Source organism: Calliphora vicina, chromosome 4 (assembly GCF_958450345.1).
Source record: "Calliphora vicina chromosome 4, idCalVici1.1, whole genome shotgun sequence".
NCBI lineage: Eukaryota > Metazoa > Arthropoda > Insecta > Diptera > Calliphoridae > Calliphora > Calliphora vicina.
Window position 1 is genome coordinate 120,813,117 of NC_088783.1, and position 17,145 is coordinate 120,830,261.

General features: G+C 26.9%; 2 protein-coding genes and 1 long non-coding RNA gene across 3 annotated transcripts in view; 1 reads left to right on the forward strand and 2 right to left on the reverse strand.

Annotated features, from left to right (window-relative positions):
• Window positions 1–619: 619 nt before the first annotated feature.
• CheA7a (Chemosensory protein A 7a) lies at window positions 620–1,226 on the reverse strand. The gene is made up of 2 exons (XM_065509646.1): window positions 993–1,226; window positions 620–934 (listed from the first exon to the last, which is right to left on the reverse strand). The coding sequence occupies exons 1-2, from the start codon at window positions 1,224–1,226 to the stop codon at window positions 620–622; spliced, it is 549 nt and encodes a 182-aa protein (XP_065365718.1).
• Window positions 1,227–4,848: 3,622 nt separating this feature from the next.
• Window positions 4,849–17,145, forward strand: part of mbo (Nuclear pore complex protein Nup88) — a 68,044-nt gene continuing 55,747 nt past the window's right edge. The window contains exon 1 of the mRNA XM_065510292.1: window positions 4,849–5,229. Within this exon, the coding sequence (XP_065366364.1) occupies window positions 5,023–5,229 (207 nt within the window). The 5' untranslated portion in view covers window positions 4,849–5,022. The remainder of the gene's footprint in view (window positions 5,230–17,145) is intronic.
• Window positions 7,968–8,517, reverse strand: LOC135959207 (uncharacterized). Its single transcript, XR_010576514.1, has 2 exons — window positions 8,325–8,517; window positions 7,968–8,232 (listed from the first exon to the last, which is right to left on the reverse strand). It is a non-coding gene; the product is annotated as an uncharacterized LOC135959207 (long non-coding RNA).

Below are 17,145 nucleotides of genomic sequence, written 5' to 3' on the forward strand. Positions count from 1 at the left end.
TAAACGTAATTAAAATCGAAATATTTACTACCTAGTTTTGTTTTAGTAAAGGAATAGGGATTTATTATTTAACCTTTCTTGGATAAAAATCATATGAAATAGAAATTTACTGCTTAATTTTAAATTTTATAGGGAAAATTTGATATCATTAAAGAGTTTTTGCAAAACTATAAACGATATTTAAAATCGGAATATTTATTCCCTACTTTTATCTGATAAGACCGCACATGGGTAAATTTAAAAAAAAATCTGGTTATAAATAGGCCAAAATCGGGAAAATGTTTGTTAACCCCAATTTTTATGTCATACAATTTTTTTCACAAATAAATTTTTTTTTAAAAAATTTTAAAAAAAAAAATTCTAAAATTTAAAAAAAAGTTCTAAAAATATTAAAAAAAATTATAATTTGGTGAAGGATATATAAGATTCGTCACAGCCTAATATAGCTCTCTTGCTTGATTACTAATACTTCCCACCACTTTGGGTTTTGACAACTGAGTTAGGTCTTTGATAGGAGAGTTTCCTATCTATCTTCAAAATAAACACCCTTAAATTTTGTTAAGTATATTTCCAAAATAAATTTATGTCATTCCAAGTCAAATTATCATTCTTTTACACTTCAATCCGAAATCGTTATAATAGCCGTAAATCCAGCAACTGGCGACATGCCCTCCTTCAACAGAAACACCAGCAAATAATCCCCCTTGGGAGTGTCAGCGGGCAAGAAATCAGCATTCATCTCATAATCTTCAATAGTATACTCTCCCTTGGGCAAGGGACAAGTCTCAGGATCCGGCAAATTAGATTTATCCTTAATGCCCGGATAAATATCCTCATCTTCGGCTATAAATTTGCAAACCTCTCGCTCGATATTGAAAACTAAAGGACCCTTGGCTTGCTTGTCCTTGTCATAGGGGAAGACTTGCAAATTGAGCTAATAATTGTGTAAAGTTTTTATTGTTATTTATTATTTAATTATATATTTAACTTACCTTTTGCTCATCAGCCAAATTTAGATTCAATGTAAACGAACCACCCACCACAAATTTATTTCGTCCTTTTTGCTGCAAACCCAAAGTATCCCAGTTTACATATTTCTGATCATATTCCTTGCTGATTTCAAAATTATCTATTTCCACAGTATAGGGACTATTATCATCATTGGCGCGTGTTAGTTCACCCACGGATATAATGATAAATATAACGAAAAGAGATTTGAATAGCATTTTTTAACAAGTATTTTATTAAAATGAAATTTTCTTTGGTTTTTATTTAGTTTATATAGAGGAAAATGGATTATATTTTATTACAAATAATTACAATGTGATTAGAGTATGTAATTAACATGCAATAGCCATGTTCTTGTTAATTAAATTAACATTTTTATGGTATTGAAAATCAAAAAAAAATTAATAACAATTTCACCAATTAGCACTTGTTAATAATATTATGTAAACATAACCTTATAAGTAAAATATAAAAAAAAACTATTAACAAATATTCGCAATATTAATCTAATAAATTAGTTTACATAAAGTGACCTAATTATTAACTCAAGGAAATTGCTTAAATATTTTTCAAATTTTCTCGGGCCTAAATTATAATTTTTCTTTTTAATTTTATTATTTACTTTAAATTTTATTTCATCTATCATTTTTATTCTCTAATTATTTGATTTTACTTTTTAAATTGGCTTAAAATAATATTATTAGTATTTTTTTTTTTAATTTTGAGTTAACAATAAGCATTTCTAGTTAAAATTGATTTGGTTTTACTTGTTTTTATTAATTGTTTACATTTTTGTTAGGTTTTTTGCTCTAAATGTCATTAGTTGTCATCACTTCTAGAGACTAATTCGAATTGGGCAGCACTGAAAGCAACAACTCTAAGATGCCAGATCAGTAAAGAAATAGTGCTGCCAGTTGAAGTCTGCATTTAAAGCTTAAATTAAAGCATGGTTTTAAGGATAACAGTTTAAAACGGTTTTTTGTAAGCGAATTTCCACAATTTAACAAATTTTTGTTTATTTTTAAAATTTGTTTGCCTAAAAATTAAGATTTAAACGAATTTATTTTAAATATATATACTTGCCACTTTCCTTCAAACACTCCAAACCTGTGCAGCAGCAACAACTACAACAATAATCCACTTAAATGAACCAGAAAATCATTTTTAAATAAATATTGTATGTAAATGGTAAAATAACCACAGGGACCCAGTGGAAAATATAGGCTTCAAAACAAAGTCCAAAAAAATGTATGACTAAGTTGAAAGATGTGTCAAGGGTTATATTATATAAGGCTTCTTCGTCTATTAATTGAATATTTGGAAAAGTTTCCATTGTATTGACAACCTACTTAAGATATAAATAGGGCTTTAAAATATATTTTTATAGGAAAAAATAACTTGAACTTTTTGAAGTGAAAATGTTCTTTTTAGAGTGTCACGCCTTACTTATGTATGTGGGCGTTTTGGGATATTTTTATTATTCGGTATCTGCTAAATATCATGTTGACATTTTACAACTGTCAGGCAGATAGTCAATAGATAGATGACAACTAAGGGAAATGTCATGTTGACATTTGACAAAAGTATTAAGCTGCTGCCTCCTTACAAGGATTTCTATAACAAAGTTGGTGTAAAACTTAATGCTTAAGTTTTCGCATATTTTTTTTGAAAGCTAAATTTCCCACTGGCCTTCAAAATTGTTTGAGTATTATTTTATTATATAAAAATCAACATTTACCAAACAGTTTTTGCCTTTGTTGTTGTTGTTGCTGTTATTAACGTATAAAGCTATTTTTTGTAAATAAATGTTTTCATATCATAAAAACCAACAACAATAATGAAAAGTCTGTGTTGTTTTTTTGTTCAGTTGTATATTTTTTGCCAGCAATTTTTAAATGAACCCTTTCATATGAAATTATGAACAAAAAAATAATAATAATAATATGAAATTGTACTACTACTATATGTGTTGTGTTGTTGGTTGGTTGTTTTTATAGGGAAAATATATAAATATATTTAAATAAAATGACCACTTGACTTTTAGACCATTCACCGAGTTGTTATGTTGTTGGTGTTGTTGTTTTATGCCAATTTGTATATTTATTCAGGCTCAATTTCACCATATTCGGACACTTTTATTTCCTCTCTTCCTTTTTTGTTTTGTTTTTATGAAAGCCTGCTAGTCAAGAGAGTGTGGGTGGGTTAAGAGTGAGAGGGCAACAAACAAACAAAACAAAATTTTAACAAGCAAATGATAAATTTTTTTGTTGTTGTTGTTGTTATTATTTTAACGGTATTACTTGGTTAAAAAAAAAAACTGAATGATTTTATAATGAAAATTCTGCAGAGATGATGATGATTGTCTAGTGGATTGTGTTTTTTTTTGTTTTATTTATTTATATATTGTGCATATTTATTTTATTATTTTTTCTGGGTAAAATCATTTATTACATATAAAAGTTTATTTTTTGTTGGGTTCATGGTTTATTTTTCGGGCCATGACTGGCTTATAGACGTTTCTGCTAGTAATATGGCGTAAAGTAAGTTGCTTGGGTGTTTTTTTGTTGTTGTTAGTTCAGTATAGTAAAGAGGTGTATAAGTACATAAAACGAGACATCATCATTGAGTTTAAATATTATGGTTAACAATAATAAATATTAAATAATTTAAAACAATTATTTACTTGAGGGAAAAAACCCCGTAGTAAACAAAATGAAAGCAATTTATAAACGAAATTCAGGTTAAAGTAATAATTGTAATAAAGGAAAATTAATCACTAAGGAATATTACTAAAAACCCATAGAGAGCCTATCATAGAGCAGTAATCTACAGTTTAAAAATTGCACAAATCAACTGAAAAAGGAAATTATTAAATATCTATTGATATCCAAATAATAACAATATCCCAAAATGCCCACTTAAATAAGGCGTGACACAATAAAAATTTCAATAGATTTTAGATAGATTTTCAATAGATTTTACAGACCTTTAAACCCTATTATTCCCATTAATCTAAAAATTATATTTAAATTCCTCTAATAGCTAATTTTAGTGTAAAATTTTCCTTTAATTCATATAACTTTATTTAAGATTTTCCTATTCCTCCTCCTCTTTCTAAAATTTCTTGCTTTTGTTCAACAAAAACTTTTGCATCTAATAGCCCTTTTTAGCCACTTATATATTGTAATTTAATGTTTTTCGTTGTTAGTAGTAGTTGTTGTTGTTTTTGTTTGTTAAGTAATAAATTCATCGAACCATCAACTGCAGTTACAACACTACTACACCACCATACTAGACCCAAACTCCTAAAGAAACTACACTCAAACTCAACATCCTTATAGACTTAAAAATTATTGTGCGAAGAACTCAATAACTTCCGGCATTTGTGTTAAATAACTAAATAAGAAGTTGGTTGTTTTTGTTTTAAGATTTTTCCTTAGCACTAAAACATGCAAAAGAACAATTCAAAAGTACAAGCAAAAGAAAATTGTAAGACATAATTTCAAAATAACAAAAAGAAAGAAGTTGGAGGTAATAATTTGCAAGGAAAATATATACATATAATAAACATACTAACAAAAACAACTATATAGCCCTCATTTTATAAAAAATACTGCACAAATTTAATAAATAATTAAAATATTTAACAAAAATTAATTAATTTTCATCAAATTATTGCTTAAATTTTATTATTCAGCCGTTATTTTCAAATTTCATTTCAGCGCCCTCTACATGTCAACATTATTCTCTTTCTTGCACCAGTCAGCTGTTTCTCTCTTAAAACTACCCTAAAATACAACTGCGTGTATATAATTTTGCCGGCCAAAAAGAAGAAAGAAAAAACACAACAAGCTGTTGTAAAATTATTAAACAAAAATAAAAAAAAGTGTGTTTTCTTTAACAAAAACCAAGTTTTCTATTGTTCATTATAAACTTTAATAAATTAAACATTAATATTTACATAATTTTCTGTGCAAAAAGTGTTGTGTATTGTGTTATAAGTGTTTCATTAAAATGGCTTCCACCGATTGTTTACAACTAAACAAAACCAGCATGTTTGCCAAAATACGTGCTGGCCTGCCCGTGGAACGTTTGCAAACACAAAATCTATTGGAATGCAAAGATGATTTGTTGTATTGTTGGGACTCACAAGAGAACTCATTGCTGGTATTAAACTGGCGTGCTGCTATGGCCAAGGGATTTGAGGAGGTTAAATACCAGGTAAGTGCTAGAGTTAATAAAAAGTGGTGGCAATTGTTAGAATTTGGCGCAAAATTGTCTGCCGGAGTATAGGAAAAGTGTTTAATAGGGCAAAAATAAACATTTGATTAATATAAAACAATAAAAAATATAATTTTAAAGAAAATTATAAGATTTTTATTGCAATTTCTAATACCAAGCAATATTTTGGTTTAGAAGTGTTGGGAAAACTGTCCTGCACAATTTTTTAATAGTTAAACACCATCTGTGTTAAGCTAGAAATGTTTATAAATAAGAAAATAATGTTTTTAACAAAAAACTTTTAAATAAATTTTAAAATTAAAAAAATATAGGTATTAAATCAAAATATTAATGTAATATTAGTCTTTTTTAAATGTTTACTTCAGAACAATAGTGCTACAAAGTTTTTATACTTCTCTTAAGTGAAACCTTTGTTTATAAATACAGAATTATTTGATTCTGATCGCAATTTCCAATAATTTTGATTATAAATGTTTGTAAAACTGTCCAGCCCAATCTTTATTAGCTAAACCATCTTCATCTTAACATTGTTTTACAAATAAAAAGAGAATATCTAACTTATTATTAGACAATAAACATTTTTACTGAAATTGATGTTGAAAATAATTGTAGAACTATTTATAAAACTGTCCAGCACAATTTCTTATTTTTAAACTCTTTTATTTAAGTTTGTCTTAAAAATTGAAGGAAAATAAAGATTTTATCAAACACTTATTGGTAATTGAGTTGAAAATAAGTGTAATTTCTGTATTGAATCCTGTTATACACTATTTCCATTTGTATTTCAGAAGATTTCTAATTGAATTTCAGAAATTCCTTATTATTCAATATTTTTTGTGAACACATCAACGCAATCTGAACTTGTATAGGCTCCATAAAGAGCTTATAAAGATCACTTCGAATTATTCTAAAAAAAGTGAAAAAAAAATTTCCAAAAAAGTGAATGAAAAAGCTTTTACCTGCGAACCGGTATCCAGTTGCCCTTAACATGACTTGTTTTATACTTGCTTTTCTCTTACGGACATCTTGAGATCTATTTTCATTACCCAAATTTTACATCTTTGGAATGATTTTAGTTCTTAAAGCTGTCACGAACAAAAAGCAAAATCTAAAATATCTTTTGTGAATTTTATTTTTGATCTCGAAAACAAAAATTTTTAAAAAAAATTACTAACTCAGCTTGTTTCCCAATCTTTTTGCATTTCTCTTACAAGATTTCTCTTAAAGAACTAATTTATTTTCGCAAATTTTATTTCTGAACTCCCAAATAGAAAAAATAAAATTATTTTCGTGAGTGAAATATTTTTTACAAATTTTACAAGAAAAAGTTTTTTTTATGCTTTTGCTTTACTTCATTAATTTGAAATAAAGTGCTGTTGAATCACATGGATTGCTCACCAATGCTTATGGTGAATGTGTTACATCGATTTCAACGTTTGCGAGATCGTTTGTGCGGTTTAAAAGTGGTGATTTTGACACGAAAGACAAAGATCGCCTAGGCCAGCCAAAAATGTGAGAAGACCAAGAATTGCAGGCATTACTACATGAAGATTGTTGTCAAACTCAACAAGAGCTTGCAAAATCATTGGGAGCTACTCAAGCAGCAATTTTTAAAACGTTTGCGAGCAGCAGGATTCATCCAAAAGCAAGGAAATTGGGTTCCATACGAATTGAAGCTGAGAGAACTTGAAATGCTGCTTGAACGCTATAAAAGAAAATAATTTTTGCTGCAAATCATTAATAGCGATGAAAAATGGATCTATTACGAACCCGAATCATATGTGAAGACCAACCAGCCGAATCGACACCATGGCGCTAAGCAACTCATCTGTATTTAGTGGGATAAAGGATCCTATCTATTATGAGCTGCTGAAATCTAACCAGACCATCTCTAGGAATCTGTACCGAATGCAACTGATTCGTTTACAGCGAACATTGTTCGAAAAACGCACAGAATATGCGGCCAGACATGAAACCATAAAATATTCCATCATGCAATCCTCGGCCACATGTTACAATACCTGTTAAAAAGTATATAGAATGAAGTGGCTTTACCTCAACCGCTTTATAGTTCAGATCATGACCGTCAGGCTACTATTTTTTTTATCGATGCAGAACGATTAGTTCTTGGCCGCAAAAGATAAGCAGTTCTTTTGGCTCTGAATCCATATGTTGGCAGAATGATAGTAACAATGGTCAATACTTTGAATAATTTATTATTGTACAAATGTTTCAAAATAAAAGCAAACAAATTTTTAAATTTGAAGTGAAGTGCAAAATAAGCTTCGGCACTGCTGAATATAGCTCTTAGTTGTTTTATCTTATATGCTAACATTTCTAATTATATTCAAACATGAAATAACTGAAGCTGCCAAGAAATGTTTGTTATCTGCAGATTTTGATTATTTTATAAAAGCAAAAAATTGTGTGTCATTTTGATTTGTTTGATTTTATATGATTTTTTATATACATACATATGAAGTAGATTGTCATTAACATATTCCAGAAAAACTAAAGGAACCTACTATGTTGCCTTGTTACCATGAGGTAATATTGCACATTTTTTAACACTTTATAAAAGTTGTTCTTTTTTAGTTTTATAAATTTTTGCTTTGCACTGGTTATTTTGTTATATCACTTTGGTTTTTTTATTATTATATTATTTTTTTTTTGCTCAAATCACCATTAACCTTGTCCAAATTGATTAACTGCCATGATTTATCAAATAATTAGAAAATTTATTATTTTATCAAACACAACAATAACAATTCTAAGTTTTCAAAAACTGGGAAATATTCCCAAAAGTAAATTAACTAAAACATTTTCATTTCAATTAATCCGTATCTAAAGCTTTATTTGTAACACCTCCATCCACAATAGTGGTGCTGGCGTTTGAATAATCCATGGGAGGAGCACGATCGGCCACAACTCTTTTATTGGGGCCGGGAGGTGTACCCACTAAATCTACTGATTTTCTAGTACCTAGAAATAATTAAAACAAATTAATAATTAGTAAATAAATTAAATGAATGAATGAATTATGCTATTGTTTGTAAAGAAAAGAAAAAACTTACTGCAGCAACCACCCATTTTTATTTTGTTTTGTACTTTTAGCAACAACTAGTGAACTAATGATAATTAAATCATTTTTTAAAAAAGAAATAAGCCCTATATAATAGTATTTTCTATAAGACTGTTTTTGCTACTTCTTTTTGATAAGATTTGTTAGTAAATTGTATGAATCATTTGGTTAATAGATATGAGCCAGCCACCAACCACCATTCAGTGCACATGTTCATGTCAAGGAAATTCTGTTTTTTTATTTTCTTGATGTACATATTTAACAACATAAATAAAAATATTTAAATTTATTTGAAATATTTATATGTTGTTTAATTTGTGTGTCATTTGTTTAAATATTATTTAATATTATAGCTTTCAATTTGTTGTATTCATTGTAGTGTGTTTTGCTATTCGTTGTGGGTTTGTTTAATTAATTTCCATAGATAAAACAGACAGTGAGAAAATGCTTATCTTTAACCAAAAGTATTTTAAACTATTGCCATACAATTTTTAGCCTGGTAAATATTTATTGTTAAGAACTGTTATAGAAAGTTTTAAAAATGTTTATGGCTAATTGATAACAATTAATAAAGTATTGTAAAATATAATTCCAGAAATGAAACCTATTGCGAGAATTTTATTCTCAAACTGATTTTATTTCTCTCTACTAATTTCCCTTGAACATATTTTTATAATCTTCACCATGAGTGGTAAGTTTGTAATTCCGTATGTATATTTCGGATCGTTAAAGATAATGGAGTCGATAGTGTCTATCCGACTGTATATTGAAATCGACTTTCCGAAGCCACCAAATAATTTACATAAATGATTGATACATCAATAAATCCACTATAATCCCACTTAGAATACTATTTAAAATCTAGAAAATTGGTTCACAAATGGCTGTGAAAAAATGAAAATAAATATAAAGTATAAAATAAGAAGTATGAAGTATAAAGTATAAAGTATAAAGTATAAAGTATAAAGTATAAAGTATAAAGTATAAAGTATAAAGTATAAAGTATAAAGTATAAAGTATAAAGTATAAAGTATAAAGTATAAAGTATAAAGTATAAAGTATAAAGTATAAAGTATAAAGTATAAAGTATAAAGTATAAAGTATAAAGTATAAAGTATAAAGTATAAAGTATAAAGTATAAAGTATAAAGTATAAAGTATAAAGTATAAAGTATAAAGTATAAAGTATAAAGTATAAAGTATAAAGTATAAAGTATAAAGTATAAAGTATAAAGTATAAAGTATAAAGTATAAAGTATAAAGTATAAAGTATAAAGTATAAAGTATAAAGTATAAAGTATAAAGTATAAAGTATAAAGTATAAAGTATAAAGTATAAAGTATAAAGTATAAAGTATAAAGTATAAAGTATAAAGTATAAAGTATAAAGTATAAAGTATAAAGTATAAAGTATAAATTATAAAGTATGAAGTATAAAGTATAAAGTATAAAGTATAAAGTATAAAGTATAAAGTATAAAGTATAAAGTATAAAGTATAAAGTATAAAGTATAAAGTATAAAGTATAAAGTATAAAGTATAAAGTATAAAGTATAAAGTATAAAGTATAAAGTATAAAGTATAAAGTATAAAGTATAAAGTATAAAGTATAAAGTATAAAGTATAAAGTATAAAGTATAAAGTATAAAGTATAAAGTATAAAGTATAAAGTATAAAGTATAAAGTATAAAGTATAAAGTATAAAGTATAAAGTATAAAGTATAAAGTATAAAGTATAAAGTATAAAGTATAAAGTATAAAGTATAAAGTATAAAGTATAAAGTATAAAGTATAAAGTATAAAGTATAAAGTATAAAGTATAAAGTATAAAGTATAAAGTATAAAGTATAAAGTATAAAGTATAAAGTATAAAGTATAAAGTATAAAGTATAAAGTATAAAGTATAAAGTATAAAGTATAAAGTATAAAGTATAAAGTATAAAGTATAAAGTATAAAGTATAAAGTATAAAGTATAAAGTATAAAGTATAAAGTATAACGTATAACGTATAACGTATAAAGTATAACGAATAACGTATAAAGTATAAAATATAAAGCTCATTATCCGTCTGTATGTTGAAATCATCTTTCCCCACCACAAATGGCTGCGAGGTGTTTTTTAAGCTCGATAGAAATTAAAATTATAAAAATAACACATTTCGGGCATATCGACGTCCTCTTTAGGGCCACTTTTTCGAGCATTGCTAGCCCCATGTCACTTATAACACGAACAATGTTGGCCTCCAAAGCATCGAATGTTACTGGTTTATCAGCAATAAGTGACTTTGTAAACCACTGATTTCATTTCACCAAACTATCTTTTTTTCACCAAATTTTTTTTTGAAAAATTTTTTTTTCAACAAAAATTTTCTTCACCAAATATTTTTTCCATCGAACAAAATTTTTTTTACTAATTTAAAAAAAATAAAAAATTGTTGCACGAATTAATTTTTTTTTTACAAACATTTTTTTTTCAAGAATTTTTTTTCACAAATTTTTTTTTTGACAAAAAAGTATATTTTGGGAAGGTTGTAATAAGATTCGGCGAATATAGCTCTCTTACTTGTTTTCATTTATAATCGCTTATTCCCATTTAATATAATTTGTAATTCTTGTATCAAGAATCTTAAAATTGTTGCCTGATAAAATTTGAATATATGTATTTAGTTGTGTTTTAATTGAAAGCTAAAGAAAGACAATATAACGAAGATGAAACAGGAGATGAATAAAATTAAATTAACGACAGAATTAAATGAGCTTTGAAAATGGCGCCAGTTTGAATGTATTGTAATATTAACACACCAAAAACAACAAAAAAATAAGAGAAAGAGAAAAATCTCTAAAGGAGGTAGTTGGTGTTTTTTTTTTTTTGTTAAAACGTGACTTCATTTATTGTCCCTTACAGGAAATGATGGCAAAGCCACTTCCTCTAAAGCCTGCAAACGAATGATTCCTAATTGAAAACTATTAAATTTAGCGTTTCTTTTTCTTTCTCTCTCGCTTCCTTCAGCTCATCAACGCCACTTTTTTTATATTTCTTAACAGTTTTTTTTTTCTCCAACATTCTTTTTTATTTTTCAACATAACCATACCCATTGAAATTGTCCAATTTTTCTGTATAATTTTTTTTTTTTATATTTTTTTTCGCACTAAATTTCATTTCGAATGACATTCGCTCCATCACGCGTCAAATGCACACCGAATGAAAGAAATAGAGGAGCAACAAACAAAAAAAAAAAAACGACAACCAAGTGCTCTAGTATGCTAAAAGCATGTTTGTTTGAGAAGAAAAGCAAAAAAAAAGGACATTTTCATTCATTCGCGTGAATATTTAATTAGATGCAATTATTTATGGTATTAAATAGATGAGGCGGCAGTTAATGTTAGTGGGGGTAGCAAAAAATAAAAAAAATCTACAAGGTTTTGTTTCGAAACGATGCAAAAGAATTGTAATAAAATGCTAAAAAATTACGTCAACAAGCTTTGATGAGAAAAAAAGGAAATCAATTAAGTTCTTTTTATTTTACTTTAATGAAATCTACCCAAAATGTAAAAAAAAATTATATAAAAAATATCTAAAGAAATTGTAGATTTATTCTTGGGAAAAAAAGGAGTATTTTCTCAAATGATGCACCATTAATATTAGACTTTTTGTTAAATTTTCATTAAAGAAAAGTAAAAAAAAGAACTTCGAAAAGATGTGAAATTATATATTTTGATTTATTAAAAACCATTTGTTTAGTTTTAAATTTAAGCTTTATTTATATTACAATTTTTTATGGCTTAAAATAATTTAGGGTAAGTTAGTATTTATATATTATTATTTTACAGCTTAATTATATGTCAACAATTAAACCAGCAATCCATTTTTGTTTTCAATAAAGAAGCCATCAAAAAAGTTTTCTCAATAAATTTGATACTTTTTATTAAGTATTTGTATGTTATAAATATGTACTACAAATATTAAACTTAAATTATATACTAACTGTTATAAAAAATCCTTGTCCCTTTCTGCATGTGTTATCCTAACTCTGAAATATAATTTTGGAATTCTCTTGCTTTACCTTTACTACATGAATTGCAATTTTATTTAGCATTTATAGGACTCTGTACGTACCAACTTTAGGGCATATTGCCTTTGTTACAATGTTTGTAACAGGCGCAGATCCAGGGGTTGAAAAAAGGAAATCCCCCCGCACCCAAAACCGAAATGTTTTTATATAAAACAAGTAGGAGAGCTATATTCCCTTCACCAAATTATACTTCAAAATAAAAATTTTAAATATTTTTAGGTAAACAAAATTTATTTTTTTTTTCCAAAGTTGTTTTTTCTTTTTTTTCGAACTACTTTTTCAGATTGATTTTTTAAAATTTAAAATTTTTTTTTTTTTAAATATTAAAAAAAAAATTTTAAATTTGAATTTTTTTTTTTTTTTAAATTTTTAATTTTTTTTTAATATTTAGCGAAAAAAATCTTTGTGAAAAAAAAATTCGGGTTAAAAAGCTTTTTCCCGATTTTGACTCATTGTAGGTCCAACTTACTATGGTCTTATATACATCGTTGCAAAGGTCTTTAAAATATCTAGATATCCATATTGTCTATATTAATGACTTAGTAATCCAGACATAGGCCAAAAATAGGTAAAAAATCGAGGTTGTCCTGGTTTTATCCTTATATTCAGCCATTTGTGGAACGATTTTCTCGATTTTAAATAACAACCAAGCCGGAAGAATTCCGGAGATATATGTAAGTTATTTGGGGGCTTCGCAAAGTTGATTTCAACAGGATATAAGGATCCAGAATATATATACTTTATAGGGTCGGAAAATTATATTGTGGAAATTACAAATGGATTGACAAACTTATATATACCCTTCTCACGAAGGTGAAGGGTATAAAAAGGAAAAATAAAATCATTTAACCACCCCCCCACCAAATGGTAGACCAGGATCCGTAGACAGTTCGAGTTCTACAGATTTAGGCAAATCTGGAGTCTCTGTCTCTTTTGAATGTATTAAACGAATTGAGATGTGCTTTGATCAAATTTCTCAAAGGATCTATGAAGTTCAAAATGATTTAAATCTCTGTTATTATTCTAATTTGAGTATCTTATTTTCTTTGCCTGTAGTTGAAATTCCCTTTCAAAAAAGTATCAACATCTTACAAAAATCCATTTAATTTCTAACTTCAGGCTAAAAAAAATGTTAATTTAAAAAAAGAAAACACTTTAGCTGTTTCAATATATTGAAGGGACACTTCATGATTTTCTTAAGGTATTTTTTAAACACCTTAAAATAAAAGAATGTATTTCTTTTTAATAAATTACCATTTTATTATTATTTTTGTTTGGTTTTTTTGTATCATTGTGGTTAACAAATAAAACAAGTATTGTCACTTTGCTACAAGTTTTGTTTTGTTGAAAAGGGTTTAACAGTTTCTTTTCTTTTTATTGTCAAAGACATAAAATTAAAGAAAGGAAAATTTATTAGACAGTTACACGCCAGGCATTTCATTTAAAACGATCATTGTGTTGGCTTTATTAACTTGGAGTTTTTTTAAAACACCTTTTTATGCAGACAAAAAAAAAACACACAAACGGGGTCCAGTCTGGAAAGTTAAGAATAATGTTTTTCTTTAAATGTCCTTTATAACGATAGAAAAAAAGGTTCAATAATGGCAAATAACAAATAGATATTTAATTTTTCCCCAATTTTTCTTTTACCATCATAACTTAACCTTTTGTTGTTTTATTGTATAAAAAAGGGCTACAAAAAAAAACCTGAAAGAATATTTATTTTCACACTATTCATATTAAAAAACCATTTAAAGCAACACGCAAACTAAAACCAAACAATATCTTTTTACACACATTCTTTACGAAAAGTGTTTTTCACACTTCATAAAAAGGCTATACAACAAGTATAAAAGGACATATGAAGAAAATGTGTCTCCTGTTATAATTTTTTGGGTTGTTTTTTTCGTAATATTGTTTAAATTGCAAGAAAATTGGCTACAAAAGATGCTAATGATTTATATAATCGATTTGACCATATGTTGAGCGTTACTTTTGTGGCATGGAATGACAAATTTGATAAATGATGTATATAAAAAGGATACCCAATAAGTGTCGTGTTTCTAAGGATATACAAAACAAATATAAAAAAAATAGCTATTAACAGGACATATATTGCTTTGTTTAGTAGTTAAGCGTTGATAAGCATGAAAGTAGTTTTTTATTTATTGAAAAGGCCAGCTTAAGTATTGTTTGATAAGGGTTTCTGGTTATGGATGTTTAATAAATGACCGGTGAAAAGGGGTCAATGCTTATTGTTTATGGATATTTAAAAGTTTACAAATTAGCCATAATTTGGAATACTCCAGCAGTTCTAGGAGGCTGTCCCAAACTAGAGATTTTACAACTAGTTACATAACTAGCTACGTGAATAGTTATTTTAACACGTGCATGTCCTATGCAGGGGGTCAATTGACCTTTTTTGATTACAATAAGTTTATCCGATAGTTGGTCCAAAGTAGTCAACACATTGGATTCACATAAAGTGACTACACTCTAGATTACTTAGATACAGTAAAGTGGCATTTGATCTCACTTTAGATTACTTAGAGACACTAAAGTGACATTTGACCTCACTTTAGATTACCTGGGATGTATAAAGTAACCAAATGACTTCTATCTGCAATATAAAGAGCACATAAGTGTCAAATATATATATTGGAGACAGCCATGTGTTCAGACATAAGTGATAATTACTGTCTATAAGGGATACATTGACTGTTTGCTTAACTGCTGGAATGTTGACATGATTAATGCCAAAAAAATGACTTGGCTCTATACAGCAAACTTCTCCTTTTTATACCCTTCACCTTCGTGAGAAGGGTATATACATATATAAGTTTGTCATTCCGTTTGTAATTTCTACATTTTTCATTCATTTCAAAGTATATATATTCTGGATCCTTATAGATAGCGGAGTCGATTAAGCCATGTCCGTCTGTCTGTCTGTTGAAATCAATTTTCTAAAGACCCCATTTGGATCTTCGGTATCCAAATCTTCAATAATTCTGTCAGACATGCTTTCGAGAAGTTTGCTATTTAAAATCAGCCAAATCGGTCCACAAATGGCTGAGATATGAGGAAAAAACCAGAACAACCTAGATTTTTGACCTATATCTGGATTACTAAGTCATTAATATAGACAATATGGATATCTAATGATAGATATTTCATACCATAGTAAGTTGGACCTACAATGGGTCAAAATCGGAAAAATATTTTTTAACCCAAATTTTTTTTCAGCAAAAAAAAAATTAAAATTTAAAAAAAAATTTAAAATAAAAAAAAAATTTTCCAAAAAAATTTAAAAAAACTTTGGAAAAAAAAATTTTGTTTACCTAAAAATATTTAAAATTTTTATTTTGAAGTATAATTTGGTGAAGGGTATAAACGATTCGTCACAGCCGAATATAGCATTCTGACTTGTTATACCTTGTTCTAATCTTAGATGTTTACTTTTAATTATATTAAGTTTTGTTATAAATTTTATTACATGGTTTTGTTACATTTACTTGTCATTTGTGTCAATTTTTCAAATCAACATATCGTGTCCCCATCTAATGCGTTTTTAACATGTATTAACATAATATGTATTCTAATATACTAGCAGTTAGAGGTAGTAGATATAATCTCCTCCAACTATGATGGCAACATTTAAAGGTCATGTTTGAGTTTATTTAAAAAGACTCGTGTAATATCCTTCAATTTGTTTAAGTGACACACATTTTTCCCTAAGTACATTTTTGTCAATTTATATAATTTTTTGTTGTCTTTTCGTTCACATTATTAACCCAACAACCACACCTTTAAGTAACACACATGCATGCATGTGCATGTTTGACAAATTGTTCAAAAAACTACAAAGTTGAAGACAGTACAATAAAATAAAACCCGTTATACTTACATTAAACCAACATTTATTCATTAATTTCCATTTAATTAGTTTTTTCGAAATCATACTAGAGAAAGAGTGCATTTATTCCATTTGAAATGTTGTAGTTTTCGTTAAACTTTGTTGACGCCTTTTAACGATTTTTGCACACCCTAATTGTTTGTTGTTGTTTTTTTCTCCATAGATAAATATACAAAAAAAAACTATATATATCCTTAAAAACAGTTTTGCTAATTAGTCGCTCTAACAACCATTCAAATTTGTATTTAGCTTTCTAGCATATAGATAAAAATCGCTTATTTTTTAGTACTATTTTTTTTTGTTAGTTTAACTTTCTCACCAAAGTGTAATTAAATAATTTAATTTATATTATTGAAAGGAAATGTACAAACAGACAAATGCTGTAAAACAAAAAAAGTTTATGGTGTTAATGTGTTCAAATGTATGTTGTTTACATAAAACACTCCTATGTTTTTATTTTTTTTTTGTTAGTTCTATAGTGCGTTTTTCAATTTTTTTAATGTGCGTTTAAAAAACTTTGCATCTAATTAGGAAAATGTTTTTTTTTTTGTTTACCAGAAATTTATATAAATCGGGGTAATTGAAAATAGAGTAGAAATTGCATGTTCAAGAGTAATTACAAATGTTTAGAGTTTAAGTTTTGTTTTATTGCATTTTGCTGGAAAATATTTGAAAAAAATTACTAATTAGATTTTGTTGTCAACAAATCAAGCTAAAATTTCAAAAATGTTAAGTGTTTCCTCTAGAACTATCAATCAAATACAATGAGTCAGATTTAATGGCATTTCTTTATACTTACCAGCAAACAAGATTGGGAGGTATATTGATTTT